Source organism: Dipodomys merriami, unplaced genomic scaffold, assembly GCF_024711535.1.
Source record: "Dipodomys merriami isolate MVZ:Mamm:240054 unplaced genomic scaffold, mDipMer1.0.p SCAF_29, whole genome shotgun sequence".
In the NCBI taxonomy this organism is placed as follows: Eukaryota; Metazoa; Chordata; class Mammalia; order Rodentia; family Heteromyidae; genus Dipodomys; species Dipodomys merriami.
The window spans coordinates 17052579-17079554 of record NW_027204381.1 but is presented as its reverse complement, the minus strand read 5'-3'; the positions used below and the strand labels follow the sequence as shown (position 1 = coordinate 17079554).

The following is a 26976-nucleotide window of genomic DNA, read 5'->3' as shown; positions in this document are numbered from 1 at the left end:
CATCCCCTTAGACAATCACCAGCTCTCTTCATATATTCCCAGGGACTCACCCTACCAGGCTCACCCCACCACCCCACCAGACTCACCCCAACAACTCATTGGAACCATGACCTCCACATGACCAAAAAAGAAAAAAACATCTGTCATATCTCAACTTGCTTGAACTAACCACAGAGCAAATATCTGTTATTACATTGCTACAGCTCTCTTGGTTATTTAACCAGTCAAATATTGATAAACAGCCACAGTTTTTGCATCCTCTGAGCACCTTCACAAACATCGCTATTCTTCACAACCTATTTCCCACCTCCCCCAAATCCACACATTAAAGAGTTAATTCTAGCCCCTGCAGAAGCCTCCACATCCCACTCCAGAACCCATGTCGCCATTTTTATCCTCATTAATTACTAGTGTGTATGCACCCCATAGTCCTTCCTCCCTGGTATGCTGCTGTTTTCCCCACCTGCATGGGGAGAGTGACCCCCGCCCTGCCCACTTACCACATCCAGCGCCAAGGACCACCCAGTGGACAGTGTATTGCTGGCGGGTTCTCTGGTCTCTACCAGCCTTCTGCAATGTCTCCCACACATTAGATCCTGGCTCCAATAGGTTCCAACACTTGAGACCAGTGGCCCTGGTGGTACTGGTATCCAACTGAGCATCTTTTCACCTCCAAAGGCATAGTCTGGTTCTGCTGGTGCTCATCCTGGGGTCTGTGCTCACACACAGGCCTGTAGACTCCATGGCACTGGGCCTTGGAGGCAGGGAGGACAAGGGTAAGGCAGCAAAAGGGAGGGAGGGATGGTGCCCACAGGGAATCCCACAGTCAATGTTTGAATTTCACCTCTGTTTAACTGCATGGGCTTAGCAACACCTACCAAACACTTTTCTTAGGAATTAATAATTTTATTATAAAAATGAGAGCAATTCTGTACATATATATGTATATGTATATATATATATATACATATATATGTATATGTATATATATATATATATATAAATGGTATTGGCTCTGTGTTTGGAAAACATCAACTCTTTGGGATTATGACTAACCATCTCCACTGTTATAGACATAGAAGCTCAAAGGGGCACGTGGCCAAGGCGCTTCACTACCGCGCTGCCTCTTTTTTGGCCTGAAGGATCACATTCCACCAAATTAAAACTTTCCCAAATGATTTTCCTGATTTAGTCGACCATAAAGATTTTTTAATATACAAAAGTAAATCTCAGTAATATCAGAGCTTAAAGGGATGGAACTTTTTTTTTTAATTTAATTGCTTTTTCAACAGAAACTTTAGAGAATTTGGCACCATGGTTGGTATTAATGACATTAGTTGGGCACTCTAAGTCACCAGAGACTGTTGACAGGGAATTCTTAGCACATTTGATTCTCTTCTCTTTATCATGGCATAGTTCAGACAGGTTTATCATTTAACTAGCGAGACCACCGCAGATAACCAAATTTCTAAAGTAAACAAATAACTGGGAAATTATAACAAAGTTCTGTTGAATATTAAACTATAATTGTATCATATTACAAAATTCTATTATATCAAGCTTAGCCTATTGAAGGACAAAACAGGGCTGGGTTCAAGCTTCAGCATAGATAGATGAGAGAGAGGAACTAGAGATAGATGATAGATGATAGATAGATAGAGATTATAGATACAGAAAAGAGAAATTATAGAGTGATAGAAATAGATAATAGAGATGGATAGATGAAAAATACATAGCTAGAGAGAGAGAGAAAGAGATAGATAGATAGATAGATAGATAGATAGATAGATAGACAGACAGACAGACAGACAGACAGACAGACAGACAGACAGACAGACAGACAGACAGATAATCAATCTGGAAGAGTAGTCCTGAAACTTGTTTTTCAATAAACATTTGTTGAATGAGTATAAGACACCTTATAAATAGCAACATTTGGTGGAATGTCACAATTAGAATCTGCCAACAAAATGTATACACACAAATACACACACACACACACACACACACACACACAGTTCCTTTGCAACTAGTTGGAACCATCTAACTACTTCTGGCTATTGGAATGTGACCCTGAATATTTGTTTCAAGGCTGGTCTGGTGTCCTTTCTGGTCAATGTCACACTACCCCTGCCACCCACAGCAGAACATAAAATGCAAAGCATTTTATCAGCCATAACCAATCTATTCTGATGAACGAAGACCTGGCTACCCAAAGTTGGGTGCCCTTGTAACAAGCAAACCAAACGACATGGTACTGATCTCACAGATGGCCGTTGGCTAGGAAACTAATACTGGAGGCTAGAAAGCTTGTAATTCATGTTTTGTAATGAGCAGATATTTAGTCAAACTGTCATTCATGTGACGTAGAAAGCAGACTGTGAGGAGAGGGAAGCAGAGCTCCAGGGGAAAGCATAATGTTCTAGGGTTTGTTTAGTGATCTTTGTCATGTTTGGCTAGGTATTAGAAAAAGTAAGCCCAGGGAAGAATTCCCCAATTTGAAAGCAGAAATGAAAGGAAATGGAGGAATTTCAGAATTGAGACTTTGCAGGACTGGAAAAAAAAAGTCAATTGCTTCTAGACTCCAAATAGTAAAATTTAAGTCCAAAAGCAATTTAAGGGAGATGCCAATAAAATCTTCCAACAGATTATATTACCTAAGGGCAAGGATCAAATTAAGGGTATATTGCTCAGTAAATCATTTTTCAATTGTATGAAATTACTCATGGCAGATATTAAGGCTAAAAATCTGTCCACAGTAGAGTGATTGCCTGGAGAAAGAGAGCTATGGGAGAGAGAAAACGCAAAGAAACATCCAGCTATGTGAAATGTGCCTCCAAAGAGCTGTGAGATCTTCCAATTCTCTTCCCCCTTTTAAAGATTTTTTTACCTATTTCCAGGAGATAAGCAGAACAGGGTGGACCCCTGGGCCACGTGTGGAAGTTGGGGACCCTCAGAACCCCACTGGAAGGTAAAGAAGCCTGATCTAAAGAAGAATGCATACAAAAGTTGTCCACCTCTGAGCTCAATGTGGCGAGATGATTATCCACGTGGAAGTCATTGAAGAGATGCTGTCAGGACTTAAAGAGAGTGAGGGGAGAGACCACAGGAAGAGGTGACCTGGACGTCCGTGTGAAAGTCAGGGCCCAAGTGGACTGAGTAGAGCACCCCCACTGAGGGAGGAGGGGAGACTAGACCAAAGTCTGAGCAGGATGAAGAAGACCTCCCATGGAGAGTGGCTTATCATGGAATTTCAGAGGATTAGCACAGTGAGAAATGCCTTCTGGACAAAATGTTCAACTTGAATCCAATGATGGAAAAATACGAAATAATGGAACTGAGGAATACAATGCAAAAAGCATTGATCTATAATCTTCCAGAGTGTCACAGGAATGGAAGTCAAGGGAAGAGGGCCTGGGCCAGAGGAAGGAGGACCGGAGACAACTCATAATCTCAAATTGTTTTACTGTAAAGAATATTTCTGAAACATCTGGTAACGTTTCGATGCACCAGAGCACTCAATACTAATGTCAGTGTTAGTATTCTGATTTTGATGGTTATATTTAGGCTACGCAGGAAAACATCCATATGAATAGGAAATATACATACCAGGTGACAATGAAGCAACAGATTCTCAATTTATCCTCCAATAGCTTAAGAAAAAGAAAATTCTTCATACCATATTTGAAACTTGCCTATACTTTTTTTTTTTTTTTTGGTGGTCGTGGGGCTTGAACTCTGGGTCTGAGCACTGTCCCTCAGCTCTTCAGCTCAAGGCTAGCACTCTACCACTTGAGCCAACTGCATTACTTCCAGTTTTCTGAGTGGTTCATTGGAGATAAGAGTCTCACAGACTATCCTGCCTGGGCTGGCTTTGAACTGCAATCCTCAGATCTCAGCCTCCTGAGTAGCTAGGATTACAGGTATGAGCCACCAGCACCTGGCTTTTGCCCGTACTTTTTAGATTACTTCCAAACCAAATAATGATCATTTAAAGTTTAAAAAAAGTGAGAAAAAGAACTGGGACCATGGGTGCTGTTCCTGGCACATAAAGATAAGTAGACTTTTAACAGATGGTGAAAAATTCTTAGCCCCCAATCTTTACCAGCCAGCAAAGGGGCTGTGAGATCTGCAGTTCCCATCAGACAGCTTCAAGGATGGCTGAGGAAGAAAATGAGAAAGGGGAAGACCTCTCAAAGTCAGGACCAAGAGAAGTACCCCACAGCACTTACGACTACCGTAGGGCCAATGAAAGTGTCGGGTATCATTTCAGTCCCAATATTATTCTCCAATCTCTCTTCTCCCCGGCAGGGTGACTGGAAGCCATTTGTAAGATTAAATAACATTGAGAGGGATAAAAGAATAAGAAATGTAAGGATACCTACATTTTCTGTAGTGCTGTCTTCACATCTGCCACTCCAGTTTTCTTTGCTGTATCCAGTTTTCATGCTCCATTTCGGAATTTCCCTCCTCATGAAATGTAATAGGTCACAGAGTTGACATTCTTAATTCATTCTTACAAGATGTAAAGACTTCCCCAAAGGAATTTTTTTTTCCTTGAAAGAAACCTGGCTTGCATTGAATTACATAACTAAAATTTAAATACATCCTTAAAGCTTATTTAATATCCATAGGGTAATTTTTATAAATATTATAAGCGTGGCATAGTACTTTTCTTATTCTGTTGCAATGTCTTATAAATATTCATCCACAAAGAGAAGATAACTTCCTAACGTTATCCATCTAACAGTTTCTCTTATCCATGTCTAAATTACTAATTTATACCCTTTCTCATTTAACTGCTTTAAACTTCTTGATTATTTTGTTCATTAAGTGAACAGCATTCATAATAATAATGACCATTAGAACAACATCAGAGCAAAACATCTGAGAATACATCCTTTGGAGAGTTAAGAATAACTTTCCTGTAGGCTCATGTCACCTCTAGTCCCTAGAGAGACTCCCATGGTCTACTTCTCCCCACACAATGAGTGAAGGCTCAGCGCCCCTATTCATGGGGGAGACTGTCCATGAAACCCACTTCTTTTTCACCACACCTACAACACTATGATTGGTGCATATTTGAGAGAGGCCAGGAGGAAGGGAGAAAGCCACATGAGACACGGGAAGCCAACCACTGCTCTGTACACCAATCTAATTTATATCAGTATAAAAGAGCTGATCTCTTGATCTCTTACCCTTCTCGTTATTTTGTTCCTCTCACTTGGTTTAGAATTCAACAGGAGATAAAAGTTTTAGTTATTTACAGGAACCCCATAGGCCCCACCCAGATTTGTATCCAGGATTCACTGATCGATCTATGGTGATACAGTGATGTCATTCATCCAAGTTTCTAATGTTCTTCCATCCACACAATGAGGACAATTGTAGTAGACAATAGCAACTGCTCCAAAAATTCTTTTGTACTAATATATTCAAAGAAAACCAAGAAAAGTATTTGTTTTTGCACAGTGACTGGCATACTGGAAGAATGCAAGACATGTTCCTTATAGTATTCATGAATTCACATTTCAAATTGAAGTTTAGGCTTGATTAACATTTTGATTTTAATCTTTGCAGCAAGGATGCATTTCCCCGTTTCTTTTTTTTTAAACCCTACTTTTTTCAGCATGGACATTCACTAATGCCCCAGACTCATATCCACTCCAATCTCTGTGGAGAGGGATTTGAAGTATTAGCTTCAATTGGTGAAGATGGGTTTGAGCATTAGCTGATATTGGTAGAGATGGGATTGGGGCATTAGCTGATATCAGTGCTGAAAGAACTGGTTTAGAAAGAAAACAGCACTAAAATTTCAGGGCAGAGATCGAAATTGGACTATTGTCAGAACATAGGAAATAAGAGAAATCCAATTGTATAGAGGAAGAAACAAGTTTTACAATGTGTGTGCGTGCAAGTGTGTGTGTTCTAGCAGGGAGTGCAAAAGTCAAGTAAATCGATACCTTGCAAATTGCTAGCACTCAGGGGTTGGCAGGTTATCACTTTCCAGAGAAAGGAGGCAATAAGCAGGTTTTAGAAGTGTGCCTTCTTGGAGCATCACTAACTGGCCAGCAGAGCCCATGTAGGCCAACTCAGCTAAAGATCAAGTAGATCAGGACAGAGATATTTGTATCAAAGGCCTTTGGAGGGGCTGCTATGGTGTGTTTCCTGTGGTAGGTGATCACTCCAGATAGCTGCTACAAATTTAAGCCAGAAATTGTGCATGATGATGGGGAAAGCATTCGACACATAGATAACAATGACAATAATGATTATAATGCCCAACAAACATCACCTAATATTTATGGATCCCAATGTACCATGTCAAGCCCAGTGCATCTCCATCCCTGTTTACATCAATCCTGTGAAATGCACACAATTTTAACCAACCCTTCTAAGATTGAGGAAGCTGTGCTCAGACAGATTTGTAAGTGATGTTTCTACATTCACAGAGCTGGTAAGCAAATACGGTATGGGAATTTAACTTCTCTGCCAGGAAGAAAAATTCTTAGATAAGATATCGGAAATCCTTATGTAAGGATTAGTCACCAGTGCACCAGTGGCTTATGAGTGTAATCCTAGCTACTCAGGACTCTCAGATCTGAGGATCACAGTTCTAAGCCAGCTTGGGCAGGAAAGTCTGAAATTTTTGTCTCCAATAAACTCCCAATACAAGCTGGAAATGGAGCTGTGGTTCAAGTGGTAGAGCATCATATCCTTGAGCAAGGATTACCGGCATGAGCCATCATGATAAAGATACAAAGATGTATCTATCTTAAAGGGATGGGCTTTCAAGCCCTTTATCAAGACATGGACCTACTGGCATTCAACACTATTTCTAACTCAACTTGTGGGGGTTTCTTTCTTTAAAATGAGTTTTACCAACACTTAAAACAATAAATACCTCTGGTGCTACTTAAACTATTCTAGAACACGGAGAGAAACTTTGAGAATGAATTGAACACAAATACCTTCTTCCACTTCTTGATTTTAATTCCTTAGAAATGGTAGAATGACATCTTGGAAATGCTCCTGGAAAATAACTGTCAACAGAATTCAGTATCCAAAAAAAAAAAAAAATAGCCATCAAGAATAAAAGGAAAGGGGAGGTAGGGAGGGAAGAGATGGTAGGGGAAAAACAAAGGAGGAAGTAACAATGTTCTACAGGAAAAGTACCTCTCTGTACAGTATTTTTACAATAAAAACATTTTTTAAAAGAATAAAAACAAAATAAACCATGGTCAGATAAACTAAATGAAAACAACTTATCATTAGTGGATGTGCCTTAAAAAAAACACTTCCTACCAATCCAATGGACAATCAAGACTAAACATCTTAAAGTCACCTCTTGTCAACTGGACACCCAACATGCCCACGTTCATCTAGAAGGCAAACCACAATCTGTTCATTCTTATTGTTAGTTTTTATTGAACGGATTCTTATTGTTACACTTTCTTTCTAATTTGAGCTTGAAGTCTATCTATCCAGAGTGGCCATAAGTCAACAAAGCCACTTGGGAGCAGAGCCTCATTGGGCAGAAGGAGGTCTAAGTAGGTATGTCAGAGATGGTCCTGTGAGGACATGAGTGCAAAATTTTTGAGCCCGAGGAAACATGTTACTGTCAGGTCTCAAAGGGTTTGGGGCTGATGAGACTCACAAAGTTCAGAGGCAGCAGTAAGCTCAAGCAAAGAGAGAAAGAATGAGAAATCCACTCACACCTGTAATCCTAACTACTCAGGAGGCTAAGATCTGAGGATTGCAGTGCAAAGCCAGCCTGGGCAGGAAAGTCCATATGAGATTCTTATCTCCAATTTAACTACCAGAAAACCAGAAGTGGTGCTGTGGGCTCAAAGTCGTCGAGTACTAGCCTTGAGTGAAAAAGATCAGGGGATAATGCCTAGACCAAGTTCAAGCCCACAACCGATCAAAAAAAAAAAAAAAAACAAAAAACAGAGTGAGAAATCAGAAGAGCAAGAACCTTATTATCCTTTAGGCTGTGTGAAGAATGTGCATTAGCCTTTAGGCTTTGGAGAATGTGAATCAACTATTTTAAAGAAAAATATTGATGAAGTGAATGTTGGTCACTATGCTTTTTTCATGATTGACAGCTATGCAGTATGTTGAGTTTTACATGGTGAGATAAGGAACAAACAGGCTCCATCGCCAACAACCAGTCAGGCAATGGAAGTTTTTCTTTTATCCTGTTGAAGGTGATAGGTTTATACCAGGTCTGAAAACAGATGTGGAAGCAAGATCCATATTAGACAAATTTATGACATTGTTGTTAACAAGCTCTCCATGTGGTTCCAAAACATGCCGACGTTTGAAAACCACTAGCTATAAATAGGAATTTAATGCCACCTATGAGGTTAATATAGATGATCTTTCCTGCTCATTTCAACTCTAAATTCTATGATTACATGATTTAGTGGCATGGAATAAGAAAGTCTAGTGGAGCTAGACCCTGGATATTGTGAATGAGTAGAGTATACTTTTAAACAGCCACAGACAATGTTGCTACTGAAGTCAGATGTCAAAGCATAACAGAGAGAAATTTAGACATATTACTCTCCCTGCTTCTGTGTAAAGTACAGCACTGTGGTGACACCCTGAAGGTCACTGGCATTGTTAGCATTAAGAGGTAACAAGTTCCTTTGTAAATATATGTGTGTGTGTGTGTGTGTGTGTGTGTGTGTATTTTATATATGTTTTATATATTTTAGCAGTACTGAGATTTGAACTCAGGACCTCCCACTTACTTGGCAAATGTTTTATCACATGAGCCATCCCCTAAAAGCCATGCTGTGTGTGTGTGTGTGTGTGTGTGTGTGTGTGTGTGTGTGTGTGTGTGTGTGTGTGTGTATGTGTGTGTGTGTGTGTTGATAGAGTATCTTACTTATTCCCTGGAGCTAGCCTCAGCTCACAATCCTTCTACCTACACCTCCCATATAGCTTGGGTTATATACATGATCTGCCATGTCCAGCTATTTTTTGAGATGGGGGTAGGAGTCTCACTAACATTTTACTCAGGCTGGCCTCAAACAACAATCTTCCTGATCTTTGTCTCCTGAGTTACAAGTGTCACTTGCTTGTATCTGGATACAAGTCACAATTTTTCAAGGCATGTGTTTAGAGGTTAAAACAAAGCAATGGAAATCATAGCAATATTCCTTCCAGAACCTTTGCAAGGAGAACAGAAGAGAGAAGGGAGGGGAGGGGAGTGAAGAAGAGAGGAGAGGTGGGGAGGGGAGGGAGGAGAGGATAGAGGAACGGCATACCAGGCCAGCTGATGAGCTGAGAGGCTTGCATTTGAGGATGATCACATGGAAGGATTTTTGTTAGGAAGAGCAGGGAAAATGTGTAAAGCTCCTACCTGATGGAGGAGATTCAAAGTCAATTAAAATATGACAATAAAGTTAAAAAGAATCTCTACTTGGTATGGACTACTGATAGTTGAGCTTCAAAACTCTATATGAAAAAGATCCGTTGAATGGTGGGAATAAAGGATGAGGGGAAAATGATGTAAAGTCCGACAAAGGACTAAGACTTGAACTTGGTACCTAATGCTTTTGCTCATTGGCTAGCACTCTACCAACTGAGCCACACCTCCAGTAGAACACAAACAAGGTTACAGTAAAGCCACCAGCACAAACATGTTCATTTCAGCACTATCCAAGATATAGAATCAGCCCAGATGCCCTTCCATGGATGAATCGAGAAATTGTAGTATACATACACAATGGAATTTTACTCTTCCATTAGAAAGAATGATATTGTACCATTCAAAAAGAAATGGAAAGACCTGGAAAAAATTATATTTAAGTGAAGTAAGCCAGACCAGAGAATCAAAGGTTGTATGCTTTCTCTCATTCTGGTAGATAGAATGTGCCTATAAATCTGTAAATAAACATGTTGGGTGGTATGCAAGTGGTTACAAATGAATTAATAGAAGTATAATAGATTCTATGGTGAGCTCAAATAGGATATTCTTTTAGAAAGACTAAGTCAAAGCCCAACAAAATCAGCACCAGGAAATGGGTACTTGGAAGGGCAGCGGGGTGGGGGGAAGCAAGGACACAGGGTAGATGAATGAAGGGAGGAAAGAAGCAAGAATGCAGTCAAGATCTCTTTGTATATACCAGAAAATTAAGAATAGTAAGGAAGGGGTGGGTCAAAGAGGGTGAGAGGGTGAGAATGTTGAAGGGGCTGACACTGATCAAGATGCATTGTATTCATAAACTGCTTTGTTATATGATAGCTCCTTTGTACAACTACTTAAAGACAATTGAAAAGATTAAAAAAATAAAATCTGACAATTTCACTATGGAAAACAGGAGGTGACACACTGGCTGCTGCTAATGTCATCATCCATCAGGGGTGAGCTGGGAATAGAATGTGTACCAGTGTGCTGAAGTTCTTTGGTTTCTCTCATTCTTCTGGGAAAAGGAGAAAGAAATGCAGGAAGAGACTCTAACTGGGAGGTGAGCAGCCATGAGAACATGGATGGAAGATGGTGCCGTTGAAAGGATGCGGTTGAGGAATCTTACCCATCTGAAACTAATGCTTTGTCCTTTGTGTAACTTTGAGAATCTTATCTTCTTTGCACTTCAGTTTCCTCAGTTGACACACAGGAGATACAAAGATACATTTTTACTAATCCTGGATGGAGTTAGAGGATCCCCTATGTAATTTACTTAATTGGAAGTCATCTGGCATTGACTCCTTCCTGTATTCTGCTTTATGTGCTGTCTATGTGTTTTGAGCTTAGGCTACAGATTCTTTCACAGGTTCTGTAAGTTCCTTAAACTTCAGCTTGTTATTGTTTGTTCCTTTATTGTGTACAGGAGTCTATAAAGCCAGAGTAGCTGACACGCTGCTTTCCTTGAGAGAGAGAAACACTCAGCATAAAGGGTGAAATTGTAACAAGCACTTAGAAACTGTGTTTGCTGAAAAGCACTGACTTACTTACTCAGGCCCATGAATGAGTGAAAAGCTTGTCATCCCTGCCTCCATGTTGCATCTGTCTTCCTCTGAGCCATTCACCTTGCAGCCACCTTGGAAACCAGGAAGTAGAGGATTGATGGTTAACATCTTTACAAGAGGAGGAAACATCTTTACAGACAGGAGGAAAGCACCCCCCAAGAAAAGGAACATCAGAGCCTCTATGGGACAGAGCATCCTCTAGGTAATAATGACCTGCTTATCCTGACCACATTGCTCCCCTGGAGAATGGGCAGTGACAACAGCTTCTCCAGAGCTCCTCCCAGAGCAGGATTAAGGTAATGATCACCCAGGTGCACTCTGACCACAACTGTTCAGTAGTTATGCATACCTTTCATCCCTAACCCAGATTCTTTCCCTACAGCTTATATGTCTCTGCTGGACATTGGTATGCCTGGGCTGTGTAAAAACATTAAATAAAAATCTCCTTTCTCTGCCTTTGACCATCATTTGTCTTTTTGTCATGATGACCTGAGTGTCCTGACTGTGGAACCCCTGGATTTGGGCCTGAGGCTCACAAACTCCAGTTTCACTAACATTCGAAAGGAAAACATCAGACCCTACCTGTATCATGCCCTGTCACCTGTTTTTATTTGGACAGCTTCATTGTTATGAATAAACACGGTTCACAGTTGCTGAAATTCGCCTTCCATTTTTTTCCTCTTTTAAAATTTGAATGGAGACTTGGTCAAAGGAATCTTAAAAAGGGAACTAGTGGAAATGCCCAAATATGCATGTGACAAACAGTTGTATGAGCGAAAGATCTCTGGACAGAGTGGCACAGCTCATCTGCACACCGTTCTGTTCATCTTTAGAGGTGGCACAGAGCACACTGCCAGCTTGCCAGGCATTCTTGACCTCCAGAAAAGAAGTCAGGGCCATGAAGAATGGTCGAGATAAAATATGATTTTCATAGCAACCTTTAACACCAACTCAGAAGCAAGACTAGGGCATGTCAGGAACTTCATCCGTAAATTAAATTTTTGACACTTTCTCAAAGGTCAGACATCACAGATGTGTGCAAACTAACCAAAAGCATAGAGAGGACTAAGATAACTGTGTGAGGACGAGTCCCTCCAGGGGTAACCCCGGCTTCACTATAGGATGGTTAGCACAGAGGGGGGAAAGTGGGACCAGCAGCCTCCAGGGATGAGAGCCCCAGTCTGTGATGTCAGAACACAGAAGTAACCTCATCTTGTTTCCTTTACCTAACTGGCTTCCACTCTAACAGTCCCTGTCCTAAACATGGCTGCTGATGGTTGTTAGGGAAACTGCTGCTGACTCCAACCATTCTCCAAATAAACTTCTAAACACAGAGTGATGAACTTCTTTTCAAATTAACCATAAATGTGGTACTCTTTGTGCAATTAAGCAAACCGTGTGACTATTAAGTTTTATTGGGTCCCTAATCTCTTTGCCTGTTGGGTATTCTTTTTTATGAAATTTTACCAAATAGTTTCTGCAGGAGAAAGCCATCCCATAGTCTATATTCTCCCCTTCACTGTTGGCAATAAAATCTGGCCACAGGGTGAACATATGGTCAAAGCTAGATAAGCAAGATAATTTATTCCCCTGATCAGTGTTATTGGTTCCAACGTGGATCTGTGACCTAGATTGGGAAAATCAGTATCTGTGCTAGAATCTTTTTATGCATCTATGGGTACTCTGCGGGGAATCTATTACTCTAGAATCACAAAGCACATGGTTGATACAGCTACGCAGCTACAAATAATGGACACACCTGAAATGAGTGAGGCCAAAGAGCAGAGCAGAGCAAGCGAGCGAGCGAGGAGAGGCACAGGAAAAGCCTGGACATGGCCTTTAAGTGTGTGGCTGTAACAGCCCTCAGCATCTCTCTCCACACTTCTCATCCAGGAGATAGCACGTTGCCTCCCTACCTCCACAGGCTAGTCTGAAGTGGATTTCTATCCCCTGTATAACGATCTGTCATCCACCCAGGTCGAAAGCTACGGAAGGTTGTTCTCTCATGGTTAGACGAAGCGGTCCCCACTCTGCTATGGCTAATGTACAGAGTCATCTCTCTGCGAAAGCCATTGACCTGGCTCCAAAGCAAGAACGAGATATTGTCCGGTAGTGTAGACTTGATCGATTTTATCCATTAAAATGAAAATGAGTGAAGTTATTAATGTCCTCATCACAAGAAAAAGAGGTATAGCTCAAACCACTAGGAAGAAATGTCCATAGCCAACCGATGACACGTGTCATTGTTAAGTGTTCAATCAGAAGGAATTCTCGCAAAAATCCCCACATCTAATGGGACTCACTCTTCCATAAACACAATGAATGAAAATGTGTGTACTGGGACACAGTCACTTTATAGTAGGTTGGAACGATTGATATTCAGAGTATGAATAAATTCCTGGCGGGAATGCAGGATAAACATCTTAAAGGCTGAAGTACTTGATGGCTTTTTGCATTCCACGGTCACTGAAAACTTGTACTGTTTAAGAATTTTCATGTATGGCATTTGGTGATCTAATGGTGCACACTGGAAAGGAACACTGGAATTACTCCTACTATTGTAGTAGTGTATGGGAATGTACCTCAAGTGCTCCCTGATTATGGAAGATGATGGAAGCTTTAACAATATATCTTCTAATATGGATTAAAATACAGGGATCCGAGTGTCTGCATGAGAGCTGTCTCATTAACTCAGACTGAAATGAACTGGACTACAATTTAGAACTGAAAAGAAATGCACTCCTTTGCCAGAGAAAATTAGTATGTAAGCTGATGAAGTAGATTCTCAGCAGCAATATATTAAGAACTCCAGGAGAGCAGATAGGGTATCTACAAGCATTATCAAAAACAAAATTGGTAACAAAGTACCAACTGAGAAATCTGCAGGGATCTGACACCCTCTGGGATGGAATACTGACAAACAGAAACATGGTAGCGGGAAGTGGGGTCCTGGTTGTGGCTATTTCTGACCATGTGATTGTTAAAGCCTTTGGAAATGGCTTGTGGGAGGAATTTGGACACGTTTGGAGAAGCAGGATGGAGAAAGCTTAGAATGCTGCAGGCAGAGCTTCCTGGGTGAGGCTGACCTGAGGTCAGGAGAGGAAAATGCTCATAAGCATGCAGATGGTGAAGACCAGAGTCATAAGGTTTCAGATGGGAACAAAGATTCTATGGGGAATTGGGCTAGAGGCCATTAATGTTGCACTCTGGCAAAGGACAAATGAGGCAAGAGTTTGAGTTCATTCTTACGCATGTATTCAGTTTCCTACATAGTATGTGTTAAAGATACTGTCATTTCCCTCATATAACAATCTAGAATCCTTTACTGAAAATCATTCAGCCTTATATGCTAGGATTTAGGGATTTTTCTAACCTCTCCCATTGGTCCATGTGTTTATTTTAGGACAGTGCCACATGTCATCTGAACTACTGTTGGGTTGAAGGATTTTGTTTGTTTTCTGGTGATGGGGACAAAATGCAGGGCCTCTTATGCATGGAAGGCCAGCTCTGTACCACTGAGGTACATGCCCAGACTTAGAGTTATGTCTTCAACTAAAGGAGTATGGCTTGCCAACTTTGTTCTTCCTTTTTTTTTTTTTTTTCCGGTTGTGGGGCTTGAACTCTGGGCCTGGACACTGTCTCTGTGCTCTTCAGCTCAAGGCGAGTACTCTACGGCTTGAGTCACGGTGCCGCTTCCAGTTTTCTAGTGGTTTATTGGAGATAAGAGTCTCATGGTCTTTCCTGCCCGGGCTGGCTTTGAACCGCAATCCTCAGATCTCAGCCTCCTGAGTAGCTAGGATTACAGGCGTGAGCCACCGGCGCCCGGCTTGTTCCTCCTTTTTCAATACTGTTTAGGCTTCATGGGCGTCCAATTCCATATGGATTTTAGAGCATTCTTTTTCTATTTTTTTCAAAATATCTCATGGGAGTTTTGATAGGAATTGTATAGCTTAGGGTATTATGACACTAAAATTATTTATTATATATCATCCAGGTCACATGTATGGGGTGTTTTCCCATTCATTTTTATATTCCTAGACTTATTTTAGCTCTTTGTTAAAAAATCATTTTCAGTACGCAAAACTATACTGAAAACTCCTCATTACTTAAGGCTATAATGAAGTACTGCAAAGTTTTGGTGCAGAATTGAATTCTCTCTCTCTCTCTCTCTCTCTCTCTCTCTCTCTCTCTCTCTCTCTCTCTCTCTCTCTCTCTCTCTCTCTCCTCCCCCACTTCCTCTCCTTGCCTCAGCCTCCCAAGTACTGATATTACAGGTATGTACCACTGTGCCTAATAATATTCTTAATTTCCATTACAAATTGGTCCTGTAATGTACAGAAATGGAACAGATTTCTGAATGTTCATTTTATGTCCTGAAACCCAGCTGAGCCCATCTATTACTCTGAACAGATGTTTTGCAGAATCTCTACTTTTGAAACGTAAGACCGCACCATCTACAGAGAAATTTGTCTTTCTTGTCTAACTGCTTGACTCATTTTGTTGTCTAATTACTCTTGTTAGAATTTCAAGTATTATGTTATACAGTATTGATGAACAGTGGGCATCTTTCATTCCTAACCCTAGTGAAAATTTCTAGTCATTTCTCATTGAATATGATGTGAGCTGTGGATTTTCATTGCTTTGTTTTCCTTCACTGAATGAAATGGAACATGAATGTTTTGCCATCCACAGTAGTATCTCACACTGATTTGCATAGCATCTTTGTATTTCAGGTATAACTTCACTTGCTCACTTGCTCATGGTTTTCTTTTCTTCCTTCCTTCCTTTTCTTTCATTCTTTCTCTTTCTTTTCTGTCAGTCATGGGGGTTGAAATCAGGTCCTGGGCACTATCCCTGAGCTCTTTTGCTCAAGGCTAGCACTCTACCACTTTGAGCCCCAACGCCACTTCCAGTTTTCTAGTGTTTAACTAGAGATAAGAGTCTCACAGACTTTCCTGCCCTAGCTGGCTTTGAACCATGATTATCAGATCTCAGTCTCCTGGGCAGCTAGAATTATAGGCATGAGCCACCAGTGTCTGGATTTGTTCATGGTTTTCTTTCAATGTGTATGGAATTCAGTTTGCTAGAAAATTTTTGAAAGTTTTTCTGGGTTCATCAGGAAAATGTAGCTGTAAGAGTTTTATTTATTTGCAGTGTCTTTACATCAAGATAATGCTGGAATCACAAAAGAAGTTTGGAAATGCCCCAAACTTCTTTTGGAAGAATTTGAGAAAGACTGCTGTTAATTCATCCTCAAATGTTTTGAAGAGTTCTTCAATGAAGGCATTTGGTCCTGGCTTTTCTTTGTTGGAGGGTTTTGATTCCTGTTTCAATGTCTTTCTAACTATATGTGTAAATATTTTCATTTCTTCATGATTCAGTCTTAGCAGATTGTATGTTTTCATTGATTGCTTTACTTATTTCCTCTACATTTTGATGCAATTTTCCAGTATATAATTTTACATAGTAGTCTCATACTCCTTTTTATTTCTCTTGCATTTATTCTAATTCTCTCTTTTCTACTACTTTAGCTATTTAAAACCTCTCTCTCTCTCTCTCTCTCTCTCTCTCTCTCTCTCTCTCTCTCTCTCTCTCTCTCTCTCGTTATTTAGGCAAGGGCTTGTTAATTGCTTTAATATTTAAAAATCCAATCCATAATTATGTTGAGGTAAGAAATGGAGTGGAAGGCCTGATGTCCAGTGATCTAGGCAAACTGGGGTACATTTGAAGAAATGGAAACTGTATCACCTAGGCTGAGGGATCTGAGAAGGCCTCAGAGTCAAAATGGTAATTCACATAAGCATAATAATTCAATTAATAATTCAATGTTTGGAAGAATAATTACATTTATTATAAAGCTTCCTAAATAATTAGGACCAATGCAGGGAATAAATTTCCATTGTGGATTTCCTTTATTTAGAAGAATCAAGGCTTAAACTATATTATGCCTGGTCTTTGCACTTGGGTTTGGCATTAAGATTTCACTTCCTTTCAATTAAAAACACAGACTATGCAGGAAATGATCCTTGATAATACAACATTCTTCAATGAGATAAAGAAAGCAATTCAAAAATTCCTGTGGAACAACAAAAGACCCCAAATAGCAAAAGCAACCTTAGCAGGCAGAATAGTGTTGGATGAATAACAATATCAAATTTCAAACTCTATTACAGAGCCATAGTAATGTAAACAGGTTGGTACTGGAACAAAAAACAATGGAACAAAATAGAAGACCCAGAAACAAACTCACAGACCTATAGCTATCTAATATTTGATAAGGGAGCTGAAAACATAGGCTGGAAAAGTAGCCTCTTCCACAGATAGTGCTGGCAATATTGGATATCCACATGCAGAAAATGAAACTGGATTCCCATCTATCACCTTGTACCCATATCAACTCAAAATGGATCAAAGACCTGAAAAGGCATGAAATTATTACAGAAAGAAGAGGAGAAATACTAGGGCTCCTGGGCACAGGTAAAAATTTTCTAAGTAAAGATCTAGAAGCACAACTAATCAAAGAAAGACTTAATAAATGGGACTGCATCAAACTCAAAAGTTTGTGCATGGTAAGGACATTGCTAACAAGGTAAAAAGATAACCTAGAGAATGGGATTTTTTTTTGTGGTTGTGGGGCCTGAACTCTGGGCCAGGGCACTGTTTCTCAGCTCTTCAGCTCAAGACTAGCATTCTACCACTTGAGCCACAGCACCACTCCGGTTTTTTCTGTTTATGTGGTGCTGAGGAATTGAACCCAGGGCCTTATGCAGGCAAGGCAAGCACTCTACCATTGAGCCACCTTCCCAGCCCTGGGAGAAGATTTTTACCAGCTACACATCAGACACAGGCCTGATAGTCAGAATATACTTAGAACTCAAAAAAATTAAACCTCAAAGAAATAACAACCCAATTAATAAAGGGGATAATGACTTAGAGTCTTCTCAGAAGAAAAGGAGGTTCAAATGGTCAATAGACATATGCAGAAATACTCAACATAAAGGAAATTCAAATTAAAACAATACTGAGATTATACCTCATCCAATTAGAATGGCCATTATCAAGAAAACAAACAATAACAAATACTGGGCAGGATTCGGCCAAAAGGGAACCATATTACACAATTGGTGGGAATGTAAGCTTGTTCAATCACTGTGGAAAAAAAGCATGGAGGTTCCTCAAAAATCTAAATATAAAATACCTTATATGTGAGAGACTCCATCACCAAAATAAACAGAAAAAAATAGGAATGGAGAATGGATGAGTGGCTCAAGGGGTAGAGAACTAGATAAACAAGCTAGCTGAGCAATGTGAGGCTGAGTTTAAACCCTGGTACCAGAAAAACACAACCAAAATTGTTTTCTTTCTACCTCAGATGACATAATCTATCTTTGCGACATGTGTGAGATTATCTAAAGGAAATAGCTAGTGCTGGCTTTCTGTATGTTTCCTCTAGCAAATGTAGTTGAGGAACATTCTGATCTGATGCCAAACAACATTATCAGGTGGATGGACATTATTAGTGCTGTGTGCAACTGTCATGTCCCACGCATCAATAATACCCACATGAAGGTCTTCAAAAATGTCCCGCATGATAAGATTCTGAATATAACCATGAAAGTCACTAAACAGCTCTGCATTGATATGGAGCTCCCTGGTATTTTCAGTTTTCAGTATCACTTTGGTCTCTGGGCTTCTCAAGAAGAGACGTTCAATCGCCTTTCTGATGTTGATGGCTCGGCGGATGAAAGTGTTGATGGGGAAGGGTCTGAAATGTTGGCCAATGGTAATGACAATTGCTGTGTTACTGTCTCCTGCCACCTGGTCGATTTCCCGTGGGATATAGTTTTCATCTTTCAAGGAGAATACTTTTTCAGTAACAAATGGATGACTATGCTTTTTCCATTGGATCAAGCTATGTTTTTCAATATCCAGAAGAACATGTGTTCTAAAGGGCCCACTTCCATGGTGATCGAAATACTTTAAGGCTGATGGGATATTAATGAGTAAATTTTAAGTTAACAAAAATAACATGATGTCATTTAAAAATACAAGCAACAGCTATGAAGTTCTGAGATCATTTCTAAATGAAGAGTTGCTGCTGTTAAGGTACAGAAATTTACTAAAACCTGTTAATCCTTCCCCAAAATTTGAACTTCTTATCAAAATACATGAAGAAAAGAAAGTGTTAACATCTATGACTTTATTTTTTAAGGTTTTAAAAATTATTATTATTCTTTGTATTATCCTGAAGTAGCTGTACAGAGGTGTTTCAATTCAATAAATAACCTGTGACTTTACAAAGACAAATTGAACTTTTTATTAAAGCTCCAAAGCCAATAGTTGCAAATTAAAAATAGTAAGATGAAAATCAGAAAAGGAAAGCAAAGAATTCTAATTAAGCTGGGCACCATTGCCTCATGCCTGTAATCCTAGCTACTCAGATCTGAGGATCTGAGGATCACAGTTCAAAGCCAGCCAGGCAAGAAAGTCCATGAAACTTCTATTTCCAATTAACCACCAGAAAACCAGAAGGGGTGCTATGACTCTAAGTGGTAGAATGCTAGCCTTGAGTGTAAAAGCTCAGGAACACCACTCAGGTTCTGAGTTCAAGCTGACCAAAAACAACAACAGCAGCAAAGAATTCTATTATTATTTGTAAAAATCCTCAAAGAAGTCAACTCTGATTTCAAAATAAGAATAAAATGCATACTTTCCACAACTTTGGGTAGATAGTACATCCACTGACGTAGAGTTGAATCTCCCATGAGGTAAATGAGTTTTCTTCCCAAACAGTCACGAATATTTTTGGTTGTACTGAACTCCGTTAGTTTGCAAAATGTTGTTATCCAGTTTCCTTTGTAAGCGTACCCACTGGGGAAAGGAGCCTTCATTCCAATCTGACATTTCTTTTTTATGTCCTCAGTCTCTGGCAACAAAAATTTCCACTGTCAGCCGTTTGTATTATCATAGCTTATTTGGGAAACTCTACTCATCTTTGCTCTCCTTTCTGTCTCTACCTTTCATCCTCCTCTATCTTCGTTCATCCACAAACAGTTGCTTACTAAAATCACAAGTGAATAAGAAGCTCCACTCCATGGTTCTCTTTGGAATGTATCTGTTCTTTCTTGGGTAGTCACATATTTCCCTAGTTCCCAAGACCACTCCATCGTGACTCTAGAACTACTCAAAGTCAGGAAGAAACATGAGGCTCTACAATCACAAGGCTTAGAGACTTTGGCCTTACCAAAATGGTGAGTTCCTTCCTCCTCAAACCACTTATCCATGAAAGAAACTTGAACACATTGATGTAGAGAGTCTCACAGATGGTTTATTCTGGATGTACCAGAATCATATTATGTTCTCTGGCTATTAAAAAAAACCTTAAAAGTTTAACTGTGTCTAGAACTAAACAATATTCTCTATGTGGTCTGAGCAATACAGAATACATACATATGTAATACATACATACATAGAATCTATAGAGACTATATACATATATGTATACAATGTACATTATATATGGCACATTATATATATATGTATATCATATCCATCCATTTACCTACTTACCTATCCTTTATGTTTTTTTTGTCAGTTGTGGGTTTGAACTCAGGGCACGGGCGCTGTCCCTGAGCCTCTTTGTGCTCATGGCTAGCCGTCTACCACTTGAGCCATAGCATCACTTCCCCTACCTAGCCTTTAATTTTAGCTTCTACATGGTCTTCTCAATAATATATATCTTCTACCACAAATATTACATATAAATATATATTATGTTGCTAAAATATATTGGTATATTTATTGATATATTTACATTATCAATATATTTACATAAAATATATTTTCTGTGTGTAGATATCATGTGCATATATATATGGATATATGTATGTATATATAAACAGGACCAAGATCTTATATTGATATTATATTTACATAAAATATATTGATTTTGATATTATATTTACATGAAATATATTGATATTATATTTATATAAAATAGATTTGCTGTCCATATACATACATATATGCATACAGATATATGTGTGTAAGTATGTATAAACAGGACCATTATCTCCTCCCTCTGAATGGTTCTCTATGAAAATATCCCAAGCTAAATGAGCTTTCTCCTGGTAAGATTCAAAAAAAAACTTTTCTGTTTGCCACCTAAAAAAAGATCTTGGCCATGTGATCTGAATTTCTGAGGCTTGGGGAACTCACATTTATCCATCATATAAATGTAAGATTTATTGGTGATCCCCCAAACTAATAGTCTGGTACTATCTTGTAAGAAAAACTCCTGATTTTTTAAAATAAAAATTACTGTCCAGGTAGAAAAGGAAGCAAAAACAATGTAATGAAGACTCAAGATGCCCAACGATTCTGGAACTTTGTTGATGTAAAAGTTAGAGATGGATGGTGATCACTTGGGGGCAGAAAAGGGGTCATTTTCACCCATGATGGGCTTTAGTCTGGGCTCACCATTTATTTCTACCTATGTTTTCCACAGGGTTTAACAGAATTTTCTGTGCACAATAGATCCTCAGTAAACAGTTGCTGAATACCTGAACAAAGCTTAACAGGTAAATGTGAAGGTGTTAGTTGCTGTTTACTGCGTTGTAATTTGAATTGCAGTGTTGCAGAATCATCATTTTATGCATGCAATGACTATATTGACCACTAAAGTTTACATGAGAAAACTTAATAAAGAAAATCCACAGAAATTGCTAGTTCATGGAACTTTTTATGTGATACAGCTTAGCTAAAAAAAAAATTAGAACCTGTTAGAGAAATTTCCTAACTCTGAATCTGTATGGTTCATTCAAGCTATTTTCATGTCACACCAGTACCCACCTATTAGCTTCTAGAGAATAAATCTTAAATTTAAATGTAAACATCCTGAACGTTTTGAGTGAAGGCAGCTGACGAGTGGTTTCTTTAGTCTTTTATTTCTTACTCTGGATGAAAATTGGTTTAAATATGAAAATAATTCCCAAGAATAAAATCTTTCACTTGAAACCCAAGGTGGTTGATTTTATTTGTCCCAGAAAAATTAAAGATTTAAATGGTTAATGTAGAATAAACATGTCTCTAAGTAAGATAGCCACTGAAAAATAACTTGCAGATACATTTAAGGGCACACTAGACTTACTATTACATGGTAAGACCTTGATGGAGTTCAAGTTCTTCATCATTTCAATCCCTATGTTGGACCTTCAAGAAATGAGAAAACGAATTAACCTAACATCCATCCAGATAATCAGATAAGAGTGAGTATCTGGTTTAGATGGAAGGAACTTCAGGTTGACACTTTGTAAATGTTTTTGTCATTATTTGGATACATTTAAGATATTCCAAAGAAAGTAACTAGGTTAGTGCTTTGGAAAACAATTCACTGACTAATCCATAATATCACTTGCTCTCAATCAAAACTATCCATCCATCTACCTACCTACCAATCCTTTAATTTCACCCTCTACGTGGTCATCTTCCATAAGCACTCCTTTCATACTTTTGCCTTCCGTAATAACTCTGGTCTTGATGAAACTTTCAGTAGGTCAGTGCTTCCATCCGAATTATCTCAAGTAATTGTATAAATTGGATTGCTGAACCTTACTCTCAGAACTTTTGATTTAGTAATTTTGAGGGTAAGGCCCAAGAATTTAGATTTCTAAGAAGCTCTGAGGCGAAGCTGAAGCCACTGATGTTGGAACACTACTTTGAGGGTCACTGCAAAGAAATTACATTGCAAACACTAGTTGCAACCATTCTTCATGAGGGTCCCATCAGACCTATATGTGGCACAGGATTAAAATGTGTCTCAGTGGGAAAGTGAGCCTAGTCAAGTCTGTATTTTCCTTTCTCCATCCCAGGTGGGTTTAAAGACAGACCATGACCTGATACCTTGCAAATTTAGCAACAAGAACAAGCAGTCACATTTTTAAAACATTAATCTAGGTACAGTATGGACAACAGATATAAAGAAATATGACTGAAGGCAGAGAAACCAGCTCTGAAGATGGTTGTTAACAATCTAACTGAGGTTTGAGGATGATTTTTACAAGGATACAGGTAACAGTAACGGATGAGTGTGTTCAGGAGACCATGAGGAGATAGGATTGGCAGAACTGGATAATTATTTGAGTGACCTGAATAATGATACTATTTACCTTTTGGGCACAGCATCCATTAACAGTGTATAAAAGTAGCACCAATGGAACACATTGGAGGGAACAATTGATTATAAAAATTACTAAACCTGGAAGTACTATTCACCAAGAAAAATAAGTATATACTCTACACGTGCACTTCACTGGCAAGTAGTTCTACAGGTGACACATACGAGACCTGCAAACATACCGTCAGCTGAGGTGATGCTGAAGGACTAAGCTACCATTAACTTAGTCCAAAGAATTGACATGATAAGGGGAGTTTGAGTAGACAAAACTTTAGACTGAATGGATCAAGAAAATGTGGAATTCTATGCCTCCCTCAGAAAGAATGACATCGCCCCATTTGTTAGGAAATGGAAAGACTTGGAAAACATTATATTAAGTGAAGTATGCTAGGCTCAAAGAAACATAGGTCCCATGGTTTCCCTTATTTGCAATAACTAGTATATGTCTGAGACAAGCAGACAATGTCAGATAAGATGATGTTAGGCGGAATGAACTCCAAGATAAGGACACAGATGGTTTTTTTCTTTCTTGTTGCTTTGTATGTTCCTCCCCCATGGTATTACCCGTTTTCAGTGTATTTGGTGTTGGCATAATTTGTGGAGGGGAAGGGAAAAAGCAAATCGTTTAAATAGGGATACAAGTGGACCCATGGCAACAATGAGATGTACAAGTCGTTAGGTCGAAAAACGAACTTTACAACTTTGGTTGTGGGGGGGGGGGAGGATTGTGTAGGGAGGGCAGGAGAAGGATGGGCAGGGATGGGAAGGGGAAACAAAGGAGGAGGCAACAATGCTTGATAAGAAATGTACTCATTACCTTGCTCATCTAATTGTAACCACTCTGTACGGTATTTTCACAATAAAAAACTTATTTTTTAAAAAAAAATTAACTAGAAAAAAACACTTTAGACTGAGTTCGGTTTGAACCAGTCCATCTCTGGTGTATCCCTTGTTTCTATATGAAGGATGATTACCTGTGGAAAAGATTCCATTCTTCCTTGCTAAGATAGGAAATGTGTCTATTTCTGGTGCTCATGTAAATGAAGGCCTCACAGTGGACATATGGTGGTTTCACACAGTAGAAAGCTTCTTGGTCCCGAATATCCAGGTACTGGCACAGCTCAGCACTCGAGTTTAAGGCCAGACCACATTCAGTGATGACTTCAGAGGTGCCATTAAGAAATTTGCCTTTGAAAATAATTCGATCATAGCCTTGGTTCCTTGCCCTCCAGAGAGCAGATACCCCTTCACTGGGGTGGATGAGCACGACCGACAGGGAGACCTGGCCTTCCCAGAACAGAGTGAAGCTGACCAGGTAGGTGCCGTTGTTGAAGTCCGTCACCTTTCCCGATGCACCTGCCTTCAGGGCTGGGGAGGACATCCTGGCCCTCAGGAAGTCCCCGCCATATTGCTTCCGATGTCCCAAGTGGTCCTTCATCTCCAGCAGGATGTCTAGCTGATCCCCCTTGCAGTACGTGTCTTGAGGGTTGAGGATGACGGCTCTGCTGTGTTTGGCACTGGTGGTGGTGTTCATGTGGGTGAAGGGTCTGGGTGGGATCATCTGGTCTAGTCTTTCTACGATCTCCATGACACTCAGCTCAGTATCTGTTGGGAAGACTTCTGGACTCTGAGTGTCTTCACAGCTCAAGTACTTTTTAAAGACACTCCACTGTTTCAGAACAACTGGGTTTCTCCAGTGGATCAAGAGCTGAAGGATTGAGAGAAAATGGCTATATTTATTACCAGCAGAAAAGAGGACTTGCTTCTCAAAGTAAATTAGCATGAATTACATAATGTCTTTCAGTGTGATAAAATTAGGTATCAGAAATCAATTCTAATTAGTTTTCACTTATGGTCTTACAACTAGCATCATGTACTTTAAGTATTTCAATTATATTCATATAATTTCCATGACCATTGTTTTTGTGTTGTTGTTTTAACTGATTTTGTATTATTCCATCAAGAAAACATAATCTGACACAGAAGGCTGGGCATGGTGGCAGATCGCTGCAACCTAGCTAAGCAGGAGGCAGAGATAGGGGGATCCTGATCTGAGGCCACACTGGCCAAAAAGCCCGAAACTCTTACCTGAAAAATAACTAAAGCAAGAAAAGGGTGGCAATATGGCTCAAGTGGTAGAGCACCAGTCTAGCAAACAGTCTTGCAAACATGAAACCCTTGTCAAAACCCCAATATTGCATACCACCTCCTCCAAAATAGGAAAGAAGGGAGGGAGGGAAGATAAAAGGTGTTTTAAAATAACCGTGTAATCTGAGGGGATGGGTAGGGTTGGGAAAGATGGGAGAAGAACAATGAAAGGGGTGACACTGGCCAAGATACATTGCACTTATTGGTATCATACTTGCTGAATTCAACATACTAGTTGAATTGTACAGAAGGGTTTTTGTACAACTACTTAAAGGTGATAAAAAAAATTAATTTAAAAATAACAATGCCAGGTACCAGTTGGTCACACTTATAACCTAGCTATTCAAGAGACTGAGATCTGAGGATCAAAACTCAAAGTCAACCTGGACGGAAAAGTCTGTGAGATTCTCATCTCCAATTAACCACCAAAAAGCTGTGGCCAAGTAGTAGAACACTAGCCTGGAGTGGCAAAAGCTAAGAGACAGTTCCAAGGCCCTGAGTTCAAGCCTTACTATCAGCACAAGCACAAAAAACAAAAAAGCACCCAAATTATGCTTTTCATTTGTCTGATACTTTGTTTTTCAAGCATAATTTAGAAGTAATGTTAAAAGCAAGTAAATCAGGTACATGTAAAGGAGATACATGTTGAAAGTGTACTCTTCATGTAATTTATGTCTGAAAGTTATGTAATAAATATAAAACATCCGAATAAATTAAATTAAATACAGAAGTACTGCTTGCTAAATATAAACTTGGCTTCTTAGATTCTGTAAAAATGATGCATTCGGGCCTACTGATAAATGTGTTTTTGTAACAAGGTAAAACAGATTAAAATTGCTTTCTTCCTGAGTCATCATTAACAAGCAAAGTGGCAAAGGGAATTCGAATTCCCATATGTCTACATTTGAAATTTTGTACAGATTGTTTAAAAACATATATTGCTCTGAAACGGGTTCTCACTATGTAGCCAAATCTGCTCTTGAACTTAGCATCTTCTTACCTCTGCCTCTTGATTACTGTGATTATAGATATGACCCCCCACACTAGGCTTCAAAATGTAAGAAAGAAAACAAACAAGAAAAGAAACAGTAATCAGAAGATAAAGAGGTACGAAGAGCTGGGTGCTGATGACTCGGGACTGCAATCCTAGCTCTCAGGAGGCTGAGATCTGAAGATTGCAGCTCAAAGAAATGTCCCTAAGACTCTTATCTCCCTAACCATCCCCCCAAAAGCTGGAAGTACCGCAGTGGCTCAAGAAGTAGAGCACTAGCCTTGAGAAAACAAACAAACAAACAAACAAATTCAAGGACAGTGCCCAGGGCCTGCTCAAGCCCAACAACTGGGGAAAAAAAGAAAAAGAAGAGGTGGGGGAGGGGGAAATGTATGAAGTTATTAGTATAAAAATGCTTTAAAATTTGAAAAAAAAAGACTGTATGATAAAATAAGGTTTTTGTCCTTAGTAAAATGACTAAAATAAAAAGAACAAGACTAAACATTTGGATGAAGTTAAAAAAAAAAAAAAGGTTTATAAGTAATGGTGGTGATCCTTATATAGAGACCTGGCTGTGAGTCTCAACTTCAAGGAAGTACATACAAGATTCTCAACAAGAAAGGCTTGTCCAAAGAAGAAAGCAAGATAAAAGGCAAGGAAGCAGACCAGGCAGACACCC

The 26976-nt window shown here is 39.3% G+C and overlaps 1 protein-coding gene across 5 annotated transcripts in view; it reads right to left on the bottom strand.

Moving 5' to 3' along the window:
* Positions 1 to 16883: 16883 nt before the first annotated feature.
* Positions 16884 to 26976, bottom strand: part of LOC138838952 (NXPE family member 2-like) — a 44064-nt gene continuing 33971 nt past the window's right edge. For all 5 annotated transcript variants that reach the window (XM_070038514.1, XM_070038515.1, XM_070038516.1 and 2 more), the window contains 4 exons: positions 24133 to 24866; positions 22133 to 22194; positions 19694 to 19909; positions 16884 to 18968 (listed from right to left, as the gene is read on the bottom strand). In XM_070038514.1, the coding sequence (XP_069894615.1) occupies positions 18433 to 18968; positions 19694 to 19909; positions 22133 to 22194; positions 24133 to 24866 (1548 nt within the window). In that variant the 3' untranslated portion in view covers positions 16884 to 18432. The remainder of the gene's footprint in view (positions 18969 to 19693; positions 19910 to 22132; positions 22195 to 24132; positions 24867 to 26976) is intronic.